Source organism: Coregonus clupeaformis, chromosome 6 (genome assembly GCF_020615455.1).
Source record: "Coregonus clupeaformis isolate EN_2021a chromosome 6, ASM2061545v1, whole genome shotgun sequence".
Taxonomy (NCBI): Eukaryota; Metazoa; Chordata; class Actinopteri; order Salmoniformes; family Salmonidae; genus Coregonus; species Coregonus clupeaformis.
The window spans coordinates 14,842,488-14,865,612 of NC_059197.1; the positions used below are offsets into that span (position 1 = coordinate 14,842,488).

Sequence of the window (23,125 nt, forward strand, 5' to 3'; positions counted from 1 at the left end):
TCCTTAACAGCCACACAATTCATTACCTGATTCAGCTGAGGTCTAGAACTTAGGGAATGATTTGTACCAAATACAATGCTCTTATTTTTAGAGATGTTCAGGAACAGTTAATTACTGGCCACCCATTCCAAAACTGACTGCAACTCTTTGTTAAGGATTTCAGTAACTTCATTAGCTGTGGTTGCTGGTGCGCATGCGGTTGAATCATCAGCATACACGGACACACATGCTTTGTTTCAAATCCAATCAAATTGTATTGGTCACATACACATATTTAGCAGATGTTATTGTGGGTGTAGCGAAATGCTTTTGTTCCTAGCTCCAACAGTGCAGAAGTATCTAACAATTCAAAACAATACACAAAAAAAAAAAAAAAAAAATGGAATTAAGAAATACATAAATACCAGGACGAGCAATGTCGGAGTGGCATTGACTAGAATACAGTTGAATACAGTATATACATATGAAATGAGTTAAACAGTATGTAAACATTATTAAAGTGACTAGTGATTGCATGTCTATGTACATATGTCAGCAGCCTCTAAGGTGCAGGGTTGAGTAACCGGGTGGTAGCCGGCTAGTGATGACTATTTAACAGTCTGATGGCCTTGAAAAATAAGCTGTTTTTCAGTCTCTCGGGCCCAGCTTTGATGCAGCTGTACTGACCTCGCCTTCTGGATGATAGTGGGGTGAACAGGCCGTGGCTCAGGTGGTTGATGTCCTTGATGATCTTTTTTCCCTTCCTGTGACATCGGGTGCTGTAGGTGTCCTGGAGGACAGGCATTGTGCCCCCGGTGATGCGTTGGGAGGACCGCACCACCCTCTGGAGAGCCCTGCGGTTGCGGGCGGTGCAGTCGCCATCCAAGGCGGTGATACAGCCCGACAGGATGCTCTCAATTGTGCATCTGTAAAAGTTTGTGAGGGTGTTAGGGGACAAGCTGAATTTCTCCAGCCTCCTGAGTTGGAAGGGGCGCTGTTGCGCCTTCTTCACCACACTGTCTGTGAGGGTGGAACATTTGAGATTGTCAGTGATGTGTACACCGAGGAACTTGAAGCTTTTCACCTTCTCCACTGAGGTCCCGTCTATGTGGATGGGGGCGTGATCCCTCTGCTGTCTTCTGAAGTCCGCGATCAGCTCCTTTGTTTTGTTGACGTTGAGGGAGAGGTTATTTTCCTGGCACCACTCCACCAGGGCCCTCACCTCTAAGCTGTCTCGTCATTGTTGGTAATCAGTCCTACTACTGTTGTGTCATCTGCAAACTTGATGATTGAGTTGGAGGCGTGCGTGGCCACGCAGTCATGGATGAATAGGGAGTACTGGAGGGGGCTGAGCACGCACCCTTGTGTGGCCCCTGTGTTGAGGATCAGCGTAGTGGAGGTGTTGTTTCCTACCTTCACCACCTGGGGGTGGCCCGTCAGAAAGTCCAGGACCCAGTTGCACAGGGCGGGGCTTAGACCCAGGGCCCCAAGCTTAATGGAGCTTGGAGGGTAATATGGTTTGAATGCTGAGCTTTAGTCAATGAACAGCATTCTTACACAGTTATTCCTCTTGTCCATATTTACATTTACATTTTAGTCATTTAGCAGACGCTCTTATCCAGAGCGACTTACAGGAGCAATTAGGGTTAAGTGCCTTGCTCAAGGGCACATCGACAGATTTTTCACCTAGTCGGCTCGGGGATTAGAACCAGCGACCTTTCGGTTACTGGCACAACGCTCTTAACCACTAAGCTACCTGCCGCCCTATGGGCAAGTATGTGCAGTGCGATTGCATTGTCTGTGGATCTATTGGGGCAGTATCCAAATTGAAGTGGGTCTAGGGTGTCAAGTAAGATGGAGGTGATATGATCCTTAACCAGTCTCTCAAATCACTTCATGATGACAGAAGTGAGTGCTACGGGCGACAGTCATTTAGTTCAGTTACCTTTGCTTTCTTGGGTACAGGAACAATGGTGGACATCTTGAAGCAAGTGGGGACAGCAGACTGGGATAGGGAGAGATTGAATATGTCGGTAAACACTCCAGCCAGCTGGTCTGTTCATGCTCTGAGGACGCGGTTAGGGATGCTGTCTGGGCCGGCAGCCTTGCGAGGGTTAACACGCTTAAATGTCTTACTCACGTCGGCCACGGAGAATGAGAGCCCATAGTCCTTGGGAGCGGGCCGTGTCGGTGGCACTGTGTTATCCTCAAAGCGGGCGAAGAAGGTGTTTAGATTGTCCAGGAGCAAGACGTCGGTGTACCCGACTTGGCTAGTTTTCCCTTTGTATTCCGTGATAGTCTGGAGTCCCTGCCACATACATCTCGTGTCTGAGCCATTGAATTGCGACTCCACTTTTTCACTGTACTGACGTTTTGCCTGTTTGATTGCCTTACGGAGGGCATAACTGCACTGTTTGTATTCAACCATATTTCCAGTCACCTTGCCGTGGTTAAATGTGGTGGTTTGTGCTTTTAGTTTTGCGTGACTGTTGCCATCAACAGTTTTTGGTTTGGGTAGGTTTTAATAGTCACAGTGGGAACAACATCCTCTATACACTTCCTGATGAACTCAGTCATCGTGTCCGTGTATATGTCAATGTTGTTCTCAGAGGCAACCAGAACATCCCCAGCCGGAACCCAGCTCCTCTCCTCAGGACCATACCCCTCCCAGTCCACCAGGTAACGGAGTCGTCCCCCACCTGGAGTCCAGCAGGTTCCTCACCACATACGCCGGACTCCCATCAATGTCCAGGGACAGAGGGGCGTACCCCGGGGGACGGCATCCACCAGAGGACCAGGAACCACGGCCTGAGGAGAGACACATGAAATGTAGGTGAGACACGGTAGTGAGGGGGAAGGAGCAGCCGGTTCGATACCTTATTTATCCGACGGAGGACCTTAAACAGCCCCACAAACCAGGGGCTCAGTTTCTTGCAGGGCAGGCAAAGAGGGAGGTTTTTTGTGGACAGCCAGACACGATCACCAGGCTGGAATATGGGGGCCTCACTGCGGTGGCGGTCGGCTTGGTCCTCCTGCCGACGAATTGCCCTCTGGAGATGGACATGGGCGGTTTCCCAGACCTGTCCGGCCCTGCGGAACCACTCTTTGACAGCGGGCGCATCGGTCTGGCTGGTACCCCAGGACGCACTGGAAGGGAGTGAGCCCTGTGGAGGAGTGAACAAGGGAGTTCTGGGCATATTCTGCCCAGGGTAGAAACCTCGCCCACTCACCCTGCCGGTCCTGACAGCGGCAACAAAGAAACCTCCCCAGCTCCTGGTTCATGTGCTCCACCTGCCTATTCGACTGAGGCCTATACCCGGAAGTGAGGCTGGCCGTCGCCCCGATCTTCTCCAGGAAAGCCTTCCACACTCGGGAGGTGAATTGGGGGCCACGGTCCGAGACGATGTCCTCCGGAAGTCCATAATGCCGGAAGACCTGTTGGAACAGGACCTCAGCGACCTGGAGAGCAGAAGGAAGAGTGCGTCAGCTTTCACATTCTGGAATCCTGGGCGATAGGACAGAATAAACTGAAAGCGAGTAAGAAATTGGGCCCACCTGGCTTGACAATAGTTCATCTGTTTCGCTGCCCGTATGTGCTCCAAATTCCGGTGGTCGGTGAGAATCCGGAATGGATGGACTGCACCCTCCAGCTAGTGTCTCCATTCCTCCAGAGTGAAGACCACCGCCAACAGCTCCCTGTCTCCAACTCCATAGTTCCCCTCTGCGGGGGTAAGCTTTTTTGAGAAAAAGGCACAGGGATACATTTTCTCTGGCTTACCTTACCGCTGGGAGAGGACCCCACCCACGCCTTCCTCAGATGTGTCTACCTCCTGGATGAAAGGACGAGCTGGATCTGGTGTTTTAGGAAGGGCGCTGTGGTGAACCTTTCCGTCAGCCTCTTGAAGGCACTGGTCTCTCAACATGTCGTCAAGACAAATGGACGTGGCGATGAGGGTATCAAGGTCCATCTCATCGTCCCAACATGCGAGTTCCGTTGTGATGTCCTCTTGTGAGCCTCTCCAGAAGGCCGTGCGCAGAGCACGCTCATTCCAGCCGGAAGACGCCGCCACCGTGCGAATGCTCAGGGCGTACTCGCACACGGCCCCCTCTCCCTGTTGTAGCCGGAGGAGACGCTCACCCCGTCCTTTCCCTCCGTGGGATGATCGAACACCGCCCTGAACCGAGCAAGAAGGTGGAGTAGGGAAGCGCCACGGCCTCACCGCCTTCCCAGACTGCCGTGGCGAATCAGAGGAGGAGGAGACGTGACAAAAACACATACAGTATAAATCAAAAGTTACGCCAATTAAGTAATCATTAAAATAATTGGCAACATCAAATGGTTTTGTGATTAATAAGCCATCTGATTCGATGAAAGATTGAGTTGAATTTGTCTTTCTGCCCATAATTTCATTTAAAGTACTCAAAGTTTTTTTTCCCATCATTCTCAGAGCATTTCGTATTATTCTGTAAGTAATAATAATAATAATAATATGCCATTTAGCAGACGCTTTTATCCAAAGCGACTTACAGTCATGCGTGCATACATTTTTGTGTATGGGTGGTCCCGGGGTTCGAACCCACTACCCTGGCGTTACAAGCGCCGTGCTCTACCAGCTGAGACATTCCATTTAGTATGGTATGTTACGTTTCCTACGGTATGTATTAATTTCTTGATATCCATCACCCATTTCGTATGATCCGTTTAATTACAATTCGTATTATATGTTATAAATTTGTAAAATGTACAATATGTGACGAATTTGCTAAATGAATGATGTGTTACAAATTCTAGCTAGGTAGCTTATGTTAGCTAGATCGCTAATGTTAGCTAGATTAGAAGTTAGGGTTAAGGTTAGGGTTAAGTTTAGGAGTTAGGTTAAAGGGTTAGCTAAAAGGGTTAAGGTTAGGGTTAGGGGAATGGTTAGCTAACATGCTAAGTAGTCGCAAAGTAGCTAAAAAGTATGAAGTAGTTGAAAAATTGCTAAAATGCTAAAGTTGATTTGAACTGGCAATCTTTGGGTTGCTAGATATGCACGTTCGTTTTTTCCTTAAGTAACCATCTGTCTTATGTAACCATACCAAATGTAACCAAATGTGTCTCGGATTTACGTACAGAATAATACGAAATGCTCTGAGACCAGGCTGGTGATGATCGTGATGCGCTTTACAAATTTGACAGTCACAAGATGGGACTTCAAATAGGCCTATGCGGTCGCGAACGGTCATTCAGAGCAGGTGGGGCAGAGCTGTTTAGATTTTTTGGGGGGGTTGCTTGTTTTGCATGTTATTTTGGCATTAATGTGTGTAACATATCAGTTTGCAAACAATGTAAAAAATAAATAAAAAAATTGAGATAATAAAGCCACATACAAACATGGTCTCTTTTTTGCTTTCTTGAGTAAGGCAGCTCCAAAATGAAGGTGTTTCAGCCTAGCTCAGTGCTTTCTGTGGTGGTGGGGCAGCCAGCTTAAAATACAGAGTGTAGGGGTTGGTCAATTTCTCTAGTTGCGCCGTAATTCGCTCAGTGTTCTGTCACTCATGGGGACACTACGTCACCGCAAAATCTACGGGGAGAGCTTGAAAATTCAAGCCCCTTGGGTGCTGCCATAGAGTTACATTAGAAGTGTCCATCCAAGAAGGCTCAAGGTCATTGGCAACAGATAAAATGACGTCAAATCACTTTATATCTACAGCAGCTTTGATTAGACTGATGATGTCAACATCATACCTTCAAAATGTTAGCTAGCAAGCATCATCATGAATCAAGTCGGCAATCTACTGGCAAATCCTTTTCAATCCTTGTCATATGAAGAGAAATTATGAAGAGAAATTATAGATAAATGTGTCGGTGCTCATCGGCCATTGGACGTAAACATTACACAACAAGTTGGAAATCATTCTGCCGTCTTTGACTGTAGCCTATAGCACATTTTCTATATTTGCGGGTTAGGGTCGGGTGGTGGCCTCAGATTTTTCTTTTATCACATATAGTCAGACGGTTGAGGATGGGTTATTAGCAATTGCGGGCGGGTGCCGGTGAACAAACAGCTGACCCGTGCAAGTGTAGCTTACATCTGTGCCATACAGACTGTGTGTCATGCTGACTGTCTGTGCCTGTCTCTCTGTGCCTGTGTCTGTGTGTGTGCCATGTTGACTGTGTGTCATGCAGACATGGTGCGTGAAGAGATGCTGAGGTTTGCGCTGCAGAAGAGGGGGCCACTGCACCCGGCGGGGAACGTGTTTGTGTGGGTAGAACGTCTGTTGAGCCGCTCCCTACTGGACGACGCACACATCCGGGCCAGCGGATGCCTCGCCGTTGTCATTACGCGCGCATCCCAGATGGACAGAACACTGTGGTGTCAGAGTTCACGTCCCGAGAGGATGTTGTGCAGGTGTTTGGGCGAGAGTTCCGTGCGTGTGTGCTTTGCTATAGACTATTACTTTGAGAAAGATAATATTTTTTATGTAAATCTCAGTTGAACTAGATAGAAGTATCAACATGTGAAGAACTTGTTCATACTGACTGTATATTAGGCAGTGATGTTTAACTGCATTTCTCTTTTCCCCACATGGAGGCGTTGTTGTGCAGCTGCTTTATCCCTGGGTACCATGGTATACAGCCACCATCTTACAAAGGAGTGGTGAGTGCTCACACTGCTCACTGTCTGTAGGCTAATAATAATCCTAATATACTTTCACTTAATGCACACCCTCAAACACCTTTACACCTGTATGCAAGACATACACACTCCAGTCAGGCTATCAGCAAATGTTTTAAAATGTTGTGGTAGCCCTGAACTAACACACCTGATTCAAGTAGTCAAGGGCTTGATGATTAGTTGACAAGTTGAATCAGGTGTGCTAGCTCTGGACTAGGAAAAGAATGCTATAAAAGCTGTTGTCCCACAGCATTATGTGGACGGTGGTTTGTCCAGTATCCAGACAACCCACTCCTCTCCCTATGGACAAACCCTCACTGTGTCGCCATTTGCTGGCAAGGCGTACTTCTGCCCACCAGACCCTGCCTCCCTGTATGTCATCGTCATGAGTGGCATGCCCCTCCACTGCAGTGTGGCCAATGGTTACCGGATGCTAGAAGCCCTCTACCCCTACAACTGGGAGGTAAGACCCTAAAACAACACCTACCCTCTCCACCCAGCCCTCTACCCCTCCACCCAGCCCTCTACACCTCCACCCAGCCCTCTACTCCTACCCTCATCCCCTAGACCTTAAAACAACCCCCTCCCCATAGATCTGAAAACATTGACATGAAGTCGTAATTTCCTCAATCAAAGTTTGTACCGACAGATGTAGCCTATTGAATAGCCTATCATTACAGGGCTCGCCAACCCTATTCCTGGAGAGCTACCATCCTGTAGGGTTTCACTCCAACCCCAGTTGTAACTAACCTGATTCATCTTATAAACCAGCTAATTATTAGAATCAGGTTAGCTATTAGGGTTGGAATGAAAACCTACAGGATGGTAGCGCTCTATGAACAGGGTTGGAGAGCCCTATTATAGAATATGCATTCTCCAATTGCAACGTCTGCTTATGCCCACCAATAGCAGTGCGTGGGTAAAATCACTGGGGAAGCTAAGCCCCCCAGAAAAACATATTACAACCTATGTCTTGTGATAATTAAGTTGTTTGCTGTTAGTTCATATGCCTTGCAACCTTGATATATAGGCCAAAGGCCGAGACAATAAAAAGACAGTGGCAGAAGAAATTCAACCACACCTTTGTTTAATCACAAAACCGGATAGCAACCTCTGTCCAGTAAAGTCCACAAAGCATATTGCATTTACAGTAACACACACTTACATGACCTACAGCATGGTCAAGCAAGTTAATGTTTCCGACATTTTCAGACCACTAAACAACTGTTGATTTAGAACGATGGAGAGTTACCGCAAGTCGCAAAGAAAACAGGAGCTGCCTCCACTATTACAGCACCATTTCAACTTCAACATTTCAACATCATCAAATCACCTATGCTCTGTCTAATACAGTGACAACTAAAAGATACCAAAAACAATTTAGTCCAATCAACGTAAGCTAAATATGATGTGGCTGTGTATGGTTCTGATTTCTCTGTGTGTGTAAGCGAGCATTCGTGCAAGTAGAAAAAAAAATGTTGACTCACCCTACTTGTAGAGAAACGCCAATGTCCTCCTCTCTTTCATGTTGATGAAACTGTCTATGACAGTAGATGATACAGTAGATGATTTCTTTTTTTTGTCCTAGGCTACCTAGCGAAAATGCTTGATCGCTAGCCTAACTTCCTTTCATGGGCAACGATGAGCCAGCTAGCTAACATTAGCCTTTTACGTCTAGCTACATATTGAACTTCCATCCTCTCAGGCCAGGGGCACAATGTATGAATTTATGATTGGATAAGAATTGCCGTTATAATCATTGGCCAGCATGGAGAACTAAGTAAAACCACAAGTCCAAATCCCTATCTCCATCCATGGCTAATTTAGGAAAAGGGAGAGAATTTGAGCTAGCTAGACACCGGGGGACAACAAGATGCAACAATTCAAGTTATTTCTGTCAATTACGTTTTGCTCTTGATTAGATTTGATTGGAGTGAAGCCAAATCCAAACTGGCTTCCCTTGATACTTTTTTGGGTGAGCCAGGACCATTCACAGTTGAGCTCACTCAGTTTAGCTCAACGCTGATTGGCTATTATTTTCTTTAAAAACATTATCAAGGGAAGTCAAATGCTGGCTGGCTTCCCTTGCATTCAATGCTACGGGCGGCAACAGTGTCATACTCTTTTTGACCAGACAGCATCAGATAGATAGCCTACAGAGACAGAGGGGTGCTGTTTCGCTCGTTCGGATGCTTTCTCCAGTGAGATACATTCAGCCTCTTGCGAATTGAAGGAAAATTATGAACCACAAAGATACTTTTTTAAATTTTCTTAATAGTCAATTTTTTGGGGAAGCCTGGCTTCCCTTGGCATCCATGAATACACGTCACTGATGCCCAAACATATTGTCTCAAGAAAATGTTTTACTTTTAATACCCCCAAACATCAAGTTAGGCATACCTAATTTCAAAATTGGCCATCATCACTGTCAATTTAATTATAATATTATTCACATTTTACCGGTGAAACTGCATCTGCTAGCCAATCATTTGATTATTCTCAATCAGTTTCATGTAAATAGCCTATGCATTTCGAACTTCTTGAAATACTATTTAGTGAGCCAAGTAGAGCAGATGGTGTTAACAACTATTAGCCTTTCATAGGCTATATCCTGCCTAGTGGCTCTGGTGACTTTTGGTGCATAACAAAACAAATCTGACTCTTCAGCTAACCATCCTAAAATGTCATTAGACATTAGGTGTTTTTGGTTTAACAGTAACATTATAGACCTATTATGCTATGCTATTATATTCAGTTTAGTTCTGTTATGTAAAATACTTATAAATCATTATGTGATCTTGATTCAGCTTTGATCTAACTTTACTACCCTATTACAGAATAAAATAAAACAGAGAGGTGAACTATCAATTCGTAAAATGTATTTGCATAGATTTAATCTTCAAATCAATTGACCAAGTAGTGGACATTAATCATTGATTTGCAGGAAATTCATTTAAAAACAGCCATAAAATCAAGCTTTTGGTGTGGTGTATTCATGCATCTCAATAAACTATAACCTAAATGCATTATTACCTACAACTTTGCCCAATTCACATTTACAATTTCCCACCCTGACATACCAAGCTAGAACGGGCCCCGCATCTCAACCAAGAGCCAATATAAACGAAATATCCCAAGCAGGGCTACAGCTACTTCCAGAGAGGGTCAGGCTCCTTGGGCTTTGTGGTGCTACAGTTCTTCATCATTCTCCGGAGAATAGACTGGGAAGCCCTACCTGTTTAGCATATTATTTTGGCATTAATTCATGTTACATATCAGTTTGCAAACGATGTAAAAAAAAAAAAAAAAAGATCCTTGAGTTAATAAAGCCACATACAAAGTTGGTCTCTTGAGTAAGGCAGCTCCATAATGCAGGTGTTTCAGCCTAGCTCAGTGCTTTCTGTGGTGGAGGGGCTGCCAGCGAAAGCACAGAGTGTAGGCATTGGACATTTTCTGCTGTTCTGTCATGATTGGCTCAGTGTTCTGTCACTCATGGGCAGTGGCGATTTTGGCATGTACATATTGGGCTGTAGCTACCCATACTTGCTCTGCGCTCCTGCAGCACTGCCCACTACACCCCTGAAAATACGATTTCTGATCCATGTCTGAGTTTTCAGCACATGCTCAATAATTTGAAAATGAAATCCATATTTTTCTTTCATGCACAAATACTTTTTCGATTCCCTCCAGGTATCATACTTGGTATGGGCTGATATTGACTCACTAGATATCCTGAGATAGGCTTATGTGGACATCTTACTGTCTCAATATGAGACAAATACTGACGGTAGGCCTACATAATATATTTTCAGTAACAAAGCATTATGCTCTTGACTGAGGTCCATATCAGGATCTTGATATGCTAAATAATGACCATTTCTAATGCTTATTTTACACCCCCCCAAAAAAATCTATTCTAAAGTGTGTTGGTCCCATCTCTCATGAGCTGAAATAAAATATCCCTGAAAATGTTCCATACTGTCACAATCGTTGAGAGACGGGTCGGACCAAGGTGCAGCGTGAAAAGCGTACATGTTTATTAACTCAATAAACAAACAACAAAACAAGAAACAACGTAACGTGAAGACCTCAGGCTATACACATACAAGCCTAAACGGAACAAGATCCCACAACTAAGGTAGGCAACCAGACTACCTAAGTATGATCCCCAATCAGAGACAACGAGCGACAGCTGCCTCTGATTGGGAATCACACCCGGCCAAACATAGAAACACAACCTAGATCTACCACATAGAAATACACTAACAAGATCTCCAACAGAAAACTCACACCCTGACCCAACCAACGAGAGTTCTCACGATCAGGGCGTGACAGTACCCCCCAAAGGTGCATACTCCGGCCGCACCAACCTGACTCATTAGGGGAGGGTCCGGGTGGGCCTTCGTCCTCGGAGGCGGATCCGGCTCCGGGCGTGACGACCTCTCCCTCTCTGCCTCCCCGTTGCGCCCCTGGTCTGGTCTGGACCTCGGCGCGATGCTTCCCCTCTCCTTCCTCCCACAATGCACCAAGCCCTGTCTGGACCCTGGTGTGGGAGACCCTGAACCTGGAGAGGGGCTGACGTCTGGGCCTGGATCGGCAATCCTCCCACGATGCACCAAGCCCTGTCTGGACCCTGTTGTGGAAGGACCCGACCCTGGAGAGCGGCTGACGTCTGGACCCCGGTGGAGTGAATTGCTCTGGCTCCGGAGTGGAGCCGCTGACCAGAGCTGAACTGGACCCCGGTGGAGCGGACTGCTCTGGCTCCGGAGTGGAGCCCGCTGACCTGAGCTGGACTGGGCACCGGTGGAGCGGACAGATCCGGCTCCGGAGTGGAGCCGCTGACCGGAGCTGGACTTGGCACCGGTGGAGCGGACTGCTCTGACTCCGGAGTGGAGCTGCTGACCGGAGCTGGACCAGGCACCGGTGGAACGGGCCGGGCCGGACTGGGGATACGCACCACTGGTCTGGTGCGAGGAGCAGGAACGGGCCGGGCCAGACTGGAGACACGCACCACAGGTTTGGTGCGAGGAGCAGGTACGGGGTGTACCGGGCTGGCGACACGCACCACTGGTTTGGTGCGAGGAGCAGGTACGGGCCGTACTGGACTGGATACACGCACCACTGGTTTGGTGCGGGGAGCAGGTACCGGGCTGGCGACACGCACCACTGGTTTGGTGCAGGGAGCAGATACGGGGCGTACCGGGCTGGCGACATGCACCACAGGTTTGGTGCGGGGAGCAGGTACGGGCCATACTGGACTGGATACGCGCACCACTGGTTTGGTGCGGGGAGCAGGTACGGGGCTTACCGGGCTGGCGACATGCACCACTGGTTTGGTGCGGGGAGCAGGTACGGGTCGTACTGGACTGGATACACGCACTGGAGGTCTGGAGCTTAGAGCTGGCACAACCCGTCCTGGCTGGATGCCCACTTCTGCACGGCACGTGCAGGGCGCTGGCACAGGACGCACTGGGCTGTGAACGCGCACTGGCGCAGGATATACTGGACTGTGGAGGTGCAATGGAGACCAGGAGCATAGACCCGGCACAACCCATCCTGGCTGGATTCCCACTTTCGCACGACACGTGCGGGGCGCTGGCACAGGACGCACTGGGCTGAGAATGCTCACTGGTGACACAGTGCGTATCTCCGCATACCTAGGTTCCTCAATGAACACACGCTCCTTTTGTTGCCTAACCAGCTCCTCTCTCCGTGCCTCCACCTATTTCCTTCTCCCTTTGAGCCTCCTGTAGCGCCTCCCTCTGAACGGATAACCCCTGCTCCCTCTGAGCTAACAGCCCCCGTAACATGGTGGCCTCCTCTCTCAGACTGCCCCAGTCCTTCTCTCTCTCTCACCAATTCTCCTCCAGTGAGGACTCCTCCGGGAGCCCCCACGAGTTAGGGAACAGAACCTCATCGTCGTCATCATCCTCCGACTCCTCCGTGGAAAACTGTTCCCATTCCTGTTCCCATGGTCGTAGGGACTCCAACTGGAACCCCACCGGGTGCAGTGGTCGGGGCTCTTCTCTCTCGATTCCCGACCACCCCTTTAGCCCCCCCCAATGTTATTGGGGCTGCCTCTCGGGCTTCCTCCTCGGCCGGCGCCGTCGGTGTCGCCGTTGCTCCTCTCCTACCCGGGCTTCCTCTGTCCGTTCCCAAGGACGGCGATCCATCCCAGCCTGGATCTCCTCCCATGTCCAAGATCCCTTACTATCCAGGATCTCCTCCCATGTCCAGGATGTCTGCTCCTGGCCACGCTGCTTGGTCCACGTTTGGTGGGATCTTCTGTCACGATCGTTGAGAGATGGGTTGGACCAAGGTGCAGCGTGAAAAGCGTACATGTTTATTAACTCAATAAACAAACAAGAAACAACGTAATGTGAAGTCCTCAGGCTATACACATACAAGCCTAAATGGAACAAGATCCCACAACTAAGGTAGGCAACCAGGCTACCTAAGTATGATCCCCAATCAGAGACAACGAGCGACAGCTGTCTCTGATTGGGAATCACACCCGGCCAAACATAGAAACACAAGCTAGATCTACCACAAAGAAATACACTAACATAGATCTCCAACAGAAAACTCACACCCTGACCCAACCAATGAGAGTTCTCTCGATCAGGGCGTGACACATACGCACAAAAAGCTTATTTCTCTCAGATTTTGTGCACAAATTTGTTTACATCCCTGTTAGTGAGCATTTCTCCTTTGCCAAGATAATCCATCCACCTGACAGGTGTGGCATATCAAAAAGCTGATTAAACTGATCATTACACAGATGCACCTTGTGCTGGGGAAAATAATGGCCACTCTGAAATGTACAGTTTTGTCACACAACACAATGCCACAGATGTGTCAAGTTTTGAGGGAGAGTGCAATTGGCATGCGGACTGCAGGTATGTCCACCAGGGTTGTTCCTTTCATGTTCATTTCTCTACCATAAACTGCCTCCAGTGTTGTTTTAGAGAATTTGGCAGTACGTCCAACCGGCCTCACAGCCGCAGACCACGTGTCTGGCGTCGTGTGGGCGAGCGGTTTGTTGATGTCAACGTTGTGAACAGAGTGCCCAATGGTGGTGGTGGGATTATGGTATAGGCAGGCATTAACTACGGACAACGAACACAATTGCATTTTATCGATGGCAATTTGAATGCACAGAGGTACCATGACGAGATCCTGTGGTCCATCCGCTGCCATCAACTCATGTTTCAGCATGATATAGCATGGCCCCATGTCGCAAGGATCGGTACACAATTCCTGGAAGCTGAAAATGTCCCAGTTCTTCCATGGCCTGCATACTCACCAAACATGACACCCATTGAGCATGTTTTGGATGCTCTGGATCGACGTGTATGACAGCGTGTTCCAATTCCCGCCAATATCCAGAAACTGCGCACAGCAATTGAAGAGGAGTGGGTCAACATTCCACAGGCCACAATCAACAGCCTGAGCAACTCTCTGCAAAGGAGATGTGTCAAGCTACATGAGGCAAATGGTGGACTCACCAGATACTGACTGGTTTTCTGATCCACACCCCTACTTTTTTTTTAAAGGTATCTGTGAACAACAGATATATATCTGTATTCCCAGTCATGTGAAATCCATAGATTATGAACTGTAACTCAGTAAAATCTTTGAAATTGTTGCATTTATATTATTGTTCAGTATAGTTTTGAGGTCATGCTCAATAATTTGACAAATATTAAATCCATATCATCCTTTTAGACACTAGCTATACGTTTTGTATTCCCTCTGCATAAAGGCGGGTGCAAACCGCAAGTTAAAAGCGCTAACTGGTAGCCTTGGGGATGGAATACAACAGAAAATAAAATTTGCACACCCTCATGCAATGGGTGCAGATTGGGTTGTCAGCAGCGGTGCCTCGCAGTCCAGACCCAACGTGGTGAAAGTGTTGGTCTGTGATCCACGCCAAACTGCCAATGCATGAATCAAAATTGTGTCGATATTGCAAGAAAATATTGTCATTCGACAAAACCATACCAGAAGGTAGCTACTCTACCGGCTTCATTCATGACGAGAAAGCTTGTTCCAGTTAGTTAAGTTGCTAGTTAGCTACTGTAGCTAGCTAAGCTAGTTAGCTTATTAACCAGAAATACAAAATACACATAAAAAAAGCCTCAAGGTGATAACTAATATATTAAAATGTAAAGGCGTATTTTGTATTTCTGGTTAATAAGCTAACTAACTTAGCTAGCTACAGTAGCTAACTAGCAACGTAGCTACTTAGCTTGTTCCAGTTCGTTTTCTCATCTGTTTTCTACTCCTTATATCTAATAAAATGTCATATATCCGGAAATATATAAAGATATCCCTTGACATTGACCCTTTTTGCCCAATATATGACAATATTTTAGGTTGACTATAATTAAATTACACAATTTCTGTTGCATCACATGCCTTTTATTTTCCTGCATAAGTAGAAGCAGGAAATGCATCACCTATACCTCTACTGCCATTAATTCAAAATAGACTGGTTTTGGATTTCTCCCTGACCAAGATGGCTGCCATTCTCGTCCCATTATGGAACTTTGAGGGTTTATGACATGGCCCCTCTAGAAATGTAATAGGATCTCTATGGGTGCAAACTTTTGGGAAAAACTGTAATTCAGGGGAACCCAATTGAGACCAGTGACTGTTTACATGCACACCAATATTCCGTTATTATTCAGGATACTCAAGTATTCTGTTTTTGAGTTTATGCATATAAACATCATATCCTGTTTACAATAGTCAGAAAAAGCTATGTGATGTTTTCATGTGATTGTCAAACAAATCACTTCAAAAAGTAGGTTACCTGCACAGTTCGATGCACCATAATAATTCCATAATAATTTACTTTGCTGATACTCCGCATTGGATGGTATAGCCTACTGGCTTGGGCTACTTTCACCCCTAATTTAGATACGTTTCTGCTTTTAATTTCCGACATTTGGTAGGCCATATTATAATTTCCAACTTTTGGTAGGCCATTTGTCATGTATAGTTAGATACATGCAGCTTCTCTTCTGTCATAACTTGTTGCCCTAGAAGACTAAATAAAGTAGTGCTCACCAGAATAATGTCTTACATCGATAGAATGAATGCATTAGTAATCTAGTTAACACTGATACAATTGTCTGGTTCGTTTAGGGACCGGGGAGAAAACGCAATAACTCAAACAGTGGAAAGATTGTTCCTTTGCAAAAATGCCTAAATGTCATCAGTTTGACCAGTTTTAAGGAAATAAAAAGCTGATAAAACGATGAAACATGTTTCTGATAAGACTTCATTTCTTCTTAGGTGCATATTTTATGTGGTTGAAATACTGTCTGCTCGCATAAGTGTCAAAGATAACACTTAAACGCACATTCACATTTTCTCAAGAGATGCTGAAAGAAACAAATCATATTTCTCCACTCCTGTTCCGGAGACAAAATAAAATGTGTGGTATCATTTTACTGCAAGGAACACATAATTCTGCAGGAGTTAATATTATATTACGCTACATGTGAGAGGCCTACAGTCAGTGTCCAGATTTCAGTTACTATTCAATTTAACCCATATTCTGTTTATTCGTGGATACTCCTGAGTGGGATATCAAAGGTGCATGTAACCAGCTTATCCCTAATAAGACTTTAATCTATTATCCGGAATACTGTGCGCATGTAAACCTGGTCAGTGTCTCATTTATAATGGTGCCCTGAGGACAAAAAATATATCAATACAACAACAACAAAAATATCAACTACAAGACAGCTATAAATACATTACTTCAGGTTATTACAACAAGTTTTAATAATCAATTGAAACAATGGCACACTTCAGTTAACTCATTTAACAACAGTTTTAAACTGCCCTATCAGCAGCAGGGAATGCAGGTGTAATTTGTTTAGTAAGGTATTCCATATCTGTGGTGCGTTAAAACTTAAGGATGGATTTACCAATATTTGTGGAGATGAGTGGGACCTCAAGAGTTAACCAACCCTGCGAATGGGTTTGGTAGCTCATATTTTTATATTTCAACAGTAAAGTGAGGTATGTTGGATGTGGAGCAATGATAGTCCAGGGTGTTTGTGTCTATGACATCTGACCTCTCCTCAGGCTCTGGACAAGGCCTACCACAGTGGATACAGCGACGGCCTTCACTTTCTACAAACCAATGGTGGGTCATGTCATGTGCTCTCTGTATAGATGAGTCTCTTTATGACATATAGCTAGTGATTCAAAATCCAATTGTGTCGGTCTCTTTCTATCCTCTCTCTCTGTGTCTCTGTCTCTCTCTTTCTCTGCCCACCTCTGTCTCTCTGCCCACCTCTGTCTCTCTCTTTCTCTGCCCACCTCTGTCTCTCTCTGTCTCTCTGCCCACCTCTGTCTCTCTCTGTCTCTCTGCCCACCTCTGTCTCTCTGTCTCTCTGCCCACCTCTGTCTCTCTCTGTCTCTCTCTGTCTCTCTCTGTCTCTCTTTGTTTGTCTCTCTCTCTCTCTCTCAATTTCAATTGCTTTATTGGCATGACATAACAATGTACATATTGCCAAAGCGTACTTTGGAAATGTAATTATTCATGAACAATATAAATATCATCACAAAAAAAAGATCAAGATTGTCACAGACAGGACAATCAGTAAGAACAACAATCAAGGGTAGGGGATGGGGTTGTATTAGAAATGGAAATCAGTAAGAACAATAATCAAGGGTAGGGGACGGGGTTGTATTAGGAATGGAAATCAGTAAGAACAATAATCAAGGGTAGGGGATGGGGTTGTATTAGGAATGGAAATCAGTAAGAACAAAAATCAAGGGTAGGGGATGGGGTTGTATTAGGAATGGAAATCAGTAAGAAAATAAGTAAATAACACGAAGACGTGCAGGTTGGTTGGTCTGTCAGACACTGTCCCTCATTTTATGTCAGGCAGCAATGTAGTGTGCTGCCAACTCACAGCTCCCTGCATCCTCCCCCAACAGGACAAGTAGCCTTCTCATCAGAGAGGTCTTGGAAACCTTCAATGATTTCAAAGTTGGGGAAATTCAACTCTCTGATTGCTTTATATCTTTGACATTTTGTCATAAAATTCAGCTCTGTCTCAAGTTCTGCAGCATGCAGTGACTGCATAGCCTTTACGCTACATGGAGCCAGGTTTTCCTGTGTCTACCCTTCTCAATGGCAAGGCTGTGCTCACTAAGTCTGCACTTTGTCAAGTTTTTGATCAGTAACCATGGTCAAATATTTTGCCATGGTGTTCTGTCAATTTAGGGCCAGATAGCAATGCATTTTGCTTTTTGTTTCCCAATAGGTGATGTAGTTTTGTGTGTGTCACTCTCTCTCAATTCAATTCAAAGGGCTTTACTGGCATGGGAAACATATGTTTACATTGCCAAAGCAAGTTAAATAGATAATAATAATAATAATAATAATAATATATCTCTCTCCTTGCTCTCTCTCCTGTCTCTACCAGACCTGGTCCTGCCTCTTCTGAACACCCCATCAGAGCCTCACTCCTCTCCTCCTGACGGACGAACAGATCTGGAGACAGACTGGGAGGAGGAGAGGGAGGAGGAAAATGAGTGGCAAGAAAAGCAGGAAGAAGAGGAGGAAAGAATAGAGAGGAGGCAGGAAAAGATGATGAGAGAGGAGCAAACGAAGGAGGAAGAGGAGGAGGAAGAGGAGGTAGAGGAGTGGTCCTCCCTGACAGAGTCCAGAGGCAATCAGAGAAACTACTCTCTTGAAGGAGGAGATCTACCCTGGAATCTGGCAACCCCAGAGCTGGTCATGTACCTAGCCCTGCCCACCTGGATACACACAGGTACGGTACACACGCACACTGAGTGACATCATGCAAATCAAGTGATGATTTGATTTTTATTTTCAGAATACTTGACAGACTGTGGACTGTTATTTTCATCTTAATAAAGAGGTGTCATGTTACAAGGCTGTGATTGGTGTTTCAGCGTTGCTATGCAACATCATGGGGTTGCTGTGGACCCACACCCCACTGCGTGTGATGTCATACCTGCTCCTCCCCTTCACCCTGTCACTCAGCTTCCTCCTTGGAAACGCGCATAGGTAACACGCACACATGAACACACGAAGATCGGAAGCTCCCATAATCTGACATGATTCCTCTGTCTGTCTCTGTCTGTTTGTCTCTCTTTCTGTGTCTGTCTGTCTGTCTCTGTGTGTGTCAGGCTGGGTGTATTAGGGTTCTGGATCTGGCAGGACATACGACAGATCACATTCTTTATCATCAACATCCTGGTCTCCAGCCTCCACAGAAACCTAGAACACAGGTACACAAACACACAGACACTATCACGTTTTAGGGATGACCCAGGAGCAGACAGTGTCGAAGTAACAAAAGTTTATTACAAAAACAGGGGGCAGGCAAACGACAGGTCAAGGGCAGGCAGAGGTCAGCAATCCAGATCAGAGTCCAAAAGGTACAGAATGGCAGGCAGTCTCAGGGTCAGGGCAGGCAGAGGTCAATAATCCAGGGTGGTGTGACAAGGTACAGAACGGCAGGCAGGCTCAGGGTCAGGGCAGGCAGAATGGTCAAAACCGGGAAAACTAGAAAACAGGAACTTCAGAAAGACAGGAGCAAGGGGAAAACCGCTGGTAGGCTTGATGAAACAAAACAAACAGAGAACACAGGTATAAATACACTGGGGATAATTGGGAAGATGGGCAACACCTGAAGGGGGGTGGAGACAATCACAAAGACAGGTGAAACAAATCAGAGTGTGACACACACCAGATATTAATGTTTGTGTGTATCAGAGCCCTGTGTACTTTTGAGTGTACAAAACATTAAGAACACCTTCCTAATATTGGATGCTGGCCTATGTTGACGCCAATGCTTACATTTTTACATTTTAGTCATTTAGCAGACGCTCTTATCCAGAGCGACTTAGAAGGATTACTTTATCCTATCCCAGGTGTTCCTTAAAGAGGTGGGGTTTCAAATGTCTCCGGAAGGTGGTGAGTGACTCCGCTGTCCTGGCGTCGTGAGGGAGCTTGTTCCACCATTGGGGTGCCAGAGCAGCGAACAGCTTTGACTGGGCTGAGCGGGAACTATGCTTCCGCAGAGGAAGGGGAGCCAGCAGGCCAGAGGTGGATGAACGCAATGCCCTCGCCTGGGTGTAGGGACTGATCAGAGCCTGAAGGTACGGAGGTGCCGTTCCCCTCACTGCTCCATAGGCAAGCACCATGGTCTTGTAACGGATGCGAGCTTCAACTGGAAGCCAGTGGAGTGTGCGGAGGAGGGGTGACATGAGAGAACTTGGGAAGGTTGAACACCAGACGGGCTGCGGCATTCTGGATGAGTTGTAGGGGTTTAATGGCACAGGCAGGGAGCCCAGCCAACAGCGAGTTGCAGTAATCCAGACGGGAGATGACAAGTGCCTGGATTAGGACCTGTGCCGCTTCCTGTGTAAGGCAGGGTCGTACTCTCCGAATGTTGTAGAGCATGAACCTGCAGGATCGGGTCACCGCCTTGATGTTGGCGGAGAACGACAGGGTGTTGTCCAGGGTCACGCCAAGGCTCTTCGCACTCTGGGAGGAGGACACAACGGAGTTGTCAACCGTGATGGCGAGATCATGGAACGGGCAGTCCTTCCCCGGGAGGAAGAGCAGCTCCGTCTTGCCAGGGTTCAGCTTGAGGTGGTGATCCGTCATCCATACTGATATGTCGGCCAGACATGCAGAGATGCGATTCGCCACCTGGTTATCAGAAGGGGGAAAGGAGAAGATTAGTTGTGTATCGTCAGCGTAGCAATGATAGGAGAGGCCATGTGAGGATATGACAGAGCCAAGTGACTTGGTGTATAGGGAGAAAAGGAGAGGGCCTAGAACTGAGCCCTGGGGGACACCAGTGGTGAGAGCACGTGGTGCGGAGACAGCTTCTCGCCACGCCACTTGGTAGGAGCGACCGGTCAGGTAGGACGCAATCCAGGGAGTGAGCCGCGCCGGAGATGCCCAGCTCGGAGAGGGTGGAGAGGGAGGATCTGATGGTTCACTGTATCAAAGGCAGCAGACAGGTCTAGAAGGACAAGAGCAGAGGAGAGAGAGTTAGCTTTAGCAGTGCGGAGAGCCTCCGTGACACAGAGAAGAGCAGTCTCAGTTGAATGACCAGTCCTGAAACCTGACTGGTTTGGATCAAGAAGGTCATTCTGAGAGAGATAGCAAGAGAGTTGGCTAAAGACGGCACGCTCAATAGTTTTGGAAAGAAAAGAAAGAAGGGATACTGGTCTGTAGTTGTTGACATCAGTGGGATCGAGTGTTGGTTTTTTTGAGAAGGGGTGCAACTCTCGCTCTCTTGAAGACGGAAGGGACATGGCCAGCGGTCAAGGATGAGTTGATCAGCGAGGTGAGGTAGGGGAGAAGGTCACATTTGATGGTCTGGAGAAGAGAGGAGGGGATGGGGTCAAGCGGGCAGGTTGTTGGGCGGCCTGCAGTCACTAGTCGCAAGATTTTATCTGGAGAGAGAGGGGAGAAAGAAGTCAAAGCATAGGGTAGGGCAGTGTGAGCAGGACCAGCAGTGTCATTAGACTTAACAAACGAGGATCGGATGTCGTCAACCTTCTTTTTCAAAGTGGTTGACAAAGTCATCCACAGAGGGGGGATTCAGCAGTGAGGAGAATGTGGCAAAGAGCTTCCTAGGGTTAGAGGCAGATGCTTGGAATTTAGAGTGGTAGAAAGTGGCCTTAGCAGCAGAAACAGATGAAGAAAATGTAGAGAGGAGGGAGTGAAAAGATGCCAGGTCGGCAGGGAGTTTAGTTTTCTTCCATTTCCGCTCAGCTGCCCGGAGCTCTGTTCTGTGAGCTCGCAATGAGTCATCAAGCCACAGAGCTGGAGGGGAGGACCGAGCCGGCCGGGAGGATAGGGGACACAGGGAGTCAAAGGATGCAGAAAGGGAGGAGAGGAGGGTTGAGGAGGCAGAATCAGGAGATTGGAGGGAGAAGGATTGAGCAGAGGGAAGAGATGATAGGATGGAAGAGGAGAGAGTAGTGGGAGAGAGAGAGCGAAGGTTGCGGCGGCGCGCTACCATCTGTGTAGGGGCAGAGTGAGTAGTGTTGGAGGAGAGCGAGAGAGAAAAGGATACAAAGTAGTGGTCGGAGACATGGAGGGGAGTTGCAGTGAGATTAGTAGAAGAGCAACATCTAGTAAAGATGAAGTCAAGCGTATTGCCTGCCTTGTGAGTGGGGGGGGGATGGTGAGAGGGTGAGGTCAAAAGAGGAGAGGAGTGAAAAGAAGGAGGCAGAGAGAAATGAGTCAAATGTAGACGTGGGGAGGTTGAAATCCCCCAAGACTGTGAAGGGTGAGCCATCCTCAGGAAAGGAACTTATCAAGGCGTCAATGCTTCCCACAGCATTGATACACACAGGAAACTGTTGAGTGTGAAAAACCCAGCAGCATTGCAGTTCTTGACACAAACCGTTGCGCCCGGCACCTACTACAATACCCCGTTCAAAGGCACTTAAATATTTTGTCTTGCCCATTCACCATTAACAAGTGACAACTATAACGGATCATAGCTTTCAATTGGTCAGTCAATGTCATGGAAAAAGCATTATGTTTTGTTCATAATGTTTTGTACACTCAGTGTACATGCATATGTACTGTCTATATCTGGGGTGTGTCATCACCTTGTATGTCCTCACCTTCTTCAACATGCCTCCACAGAAACCTACAAGACAGACAGACAGACAGACAGACCTGGACTACAGGAAAGGTGAGAGCTGGGCTGCGATCTACACAAAACAGTCTGTTCTACACAGTACATTTCTATCTGAATTGTATTTGTGTTTCTGTGTGTGTGTCAGAAACACATGTATATGTTTAGCTTTAGTGGGTTTCCCTGTGTGTGGTGTGTGAATGTTCTCAGGGTACTACCTCCTCTCCTCCTGCAGCTGCTGCTGCTGCAGCTGATGATGATGATGCGGGTGGAGTACGAGGGTCTGGGAGAGACCCCCAGGGACAGGTGTTCCGCCTCCACCTATCCTCCATCTCCTCATCCTCCCCCTCTCCCTCCTCTCCTACCTCCTCACCAGACTCCAACCAGTACACAGTCTTACTCCGCTTGGATCTGGAGTGAGGGGATTTAGAGAAGATGGAGGGGGATGGAGGCAGAGAAGGAGTGGAAACTGTCTCCACCGTACCTCTGTCCTGGGCTAAAAGAGGAGAGGATGAAGAAGGAGATCTTGGTTGACCCCCCCTTAAAATAACAACCTACTGTTGTACTTGTCCTTCTTGCACTAACACTCACACTTGTCTAGCAATGATTTTCCTGATAGCTGCTTTTTTGAGGAAGTTTATTTTTATTTTTTATATATACAGTACCAGTCAAACGTTTGGACACACCTACTCATTCCAGGGTTTTTCTTTATTTTTTAAACTATTTTCTACATTGTAGAATAATAGTGAAGACATCAAAACTATGAAAAAAAACACATGGAACCATGTAGTAACCAAAAAAGTGTTAAACAAATCA

The 23,125-nt window shown here is 46.7% G+C and overlaps 1 protein-coding gene across 1 annotated transcript; it reads left to right on the forward strand.

Moving 5' to 3' along the window:
• The first annotated feature begins 7,019 nt into the window (after window positions 1-7,019).
• On the forward strand, window positions 7,020-22,729 carry LOC121568112. Its single transcript, XM_041878698.2, has 7 exons — window positions 7,020-7,101; window positions 16,743-16,803; window positions 18,095-18,442; window positions 18,588-18,702; window positions 18,825-18,926; window positions 22,458-22,465; window positions 22,560-22,729. Exons 1-7 carry the CDS (start codon window positions 7,024-7,026, stop codon window positions 22,727-22,729), a joined length of 882 nt encoding a protein of 293 aa, XP_041734632.2. The 5' UTR covers window positions 7,020-7,023.
• The last annotated feature ends 396 nt before the right edge of the window (window positions 22,730-23,125 follow it).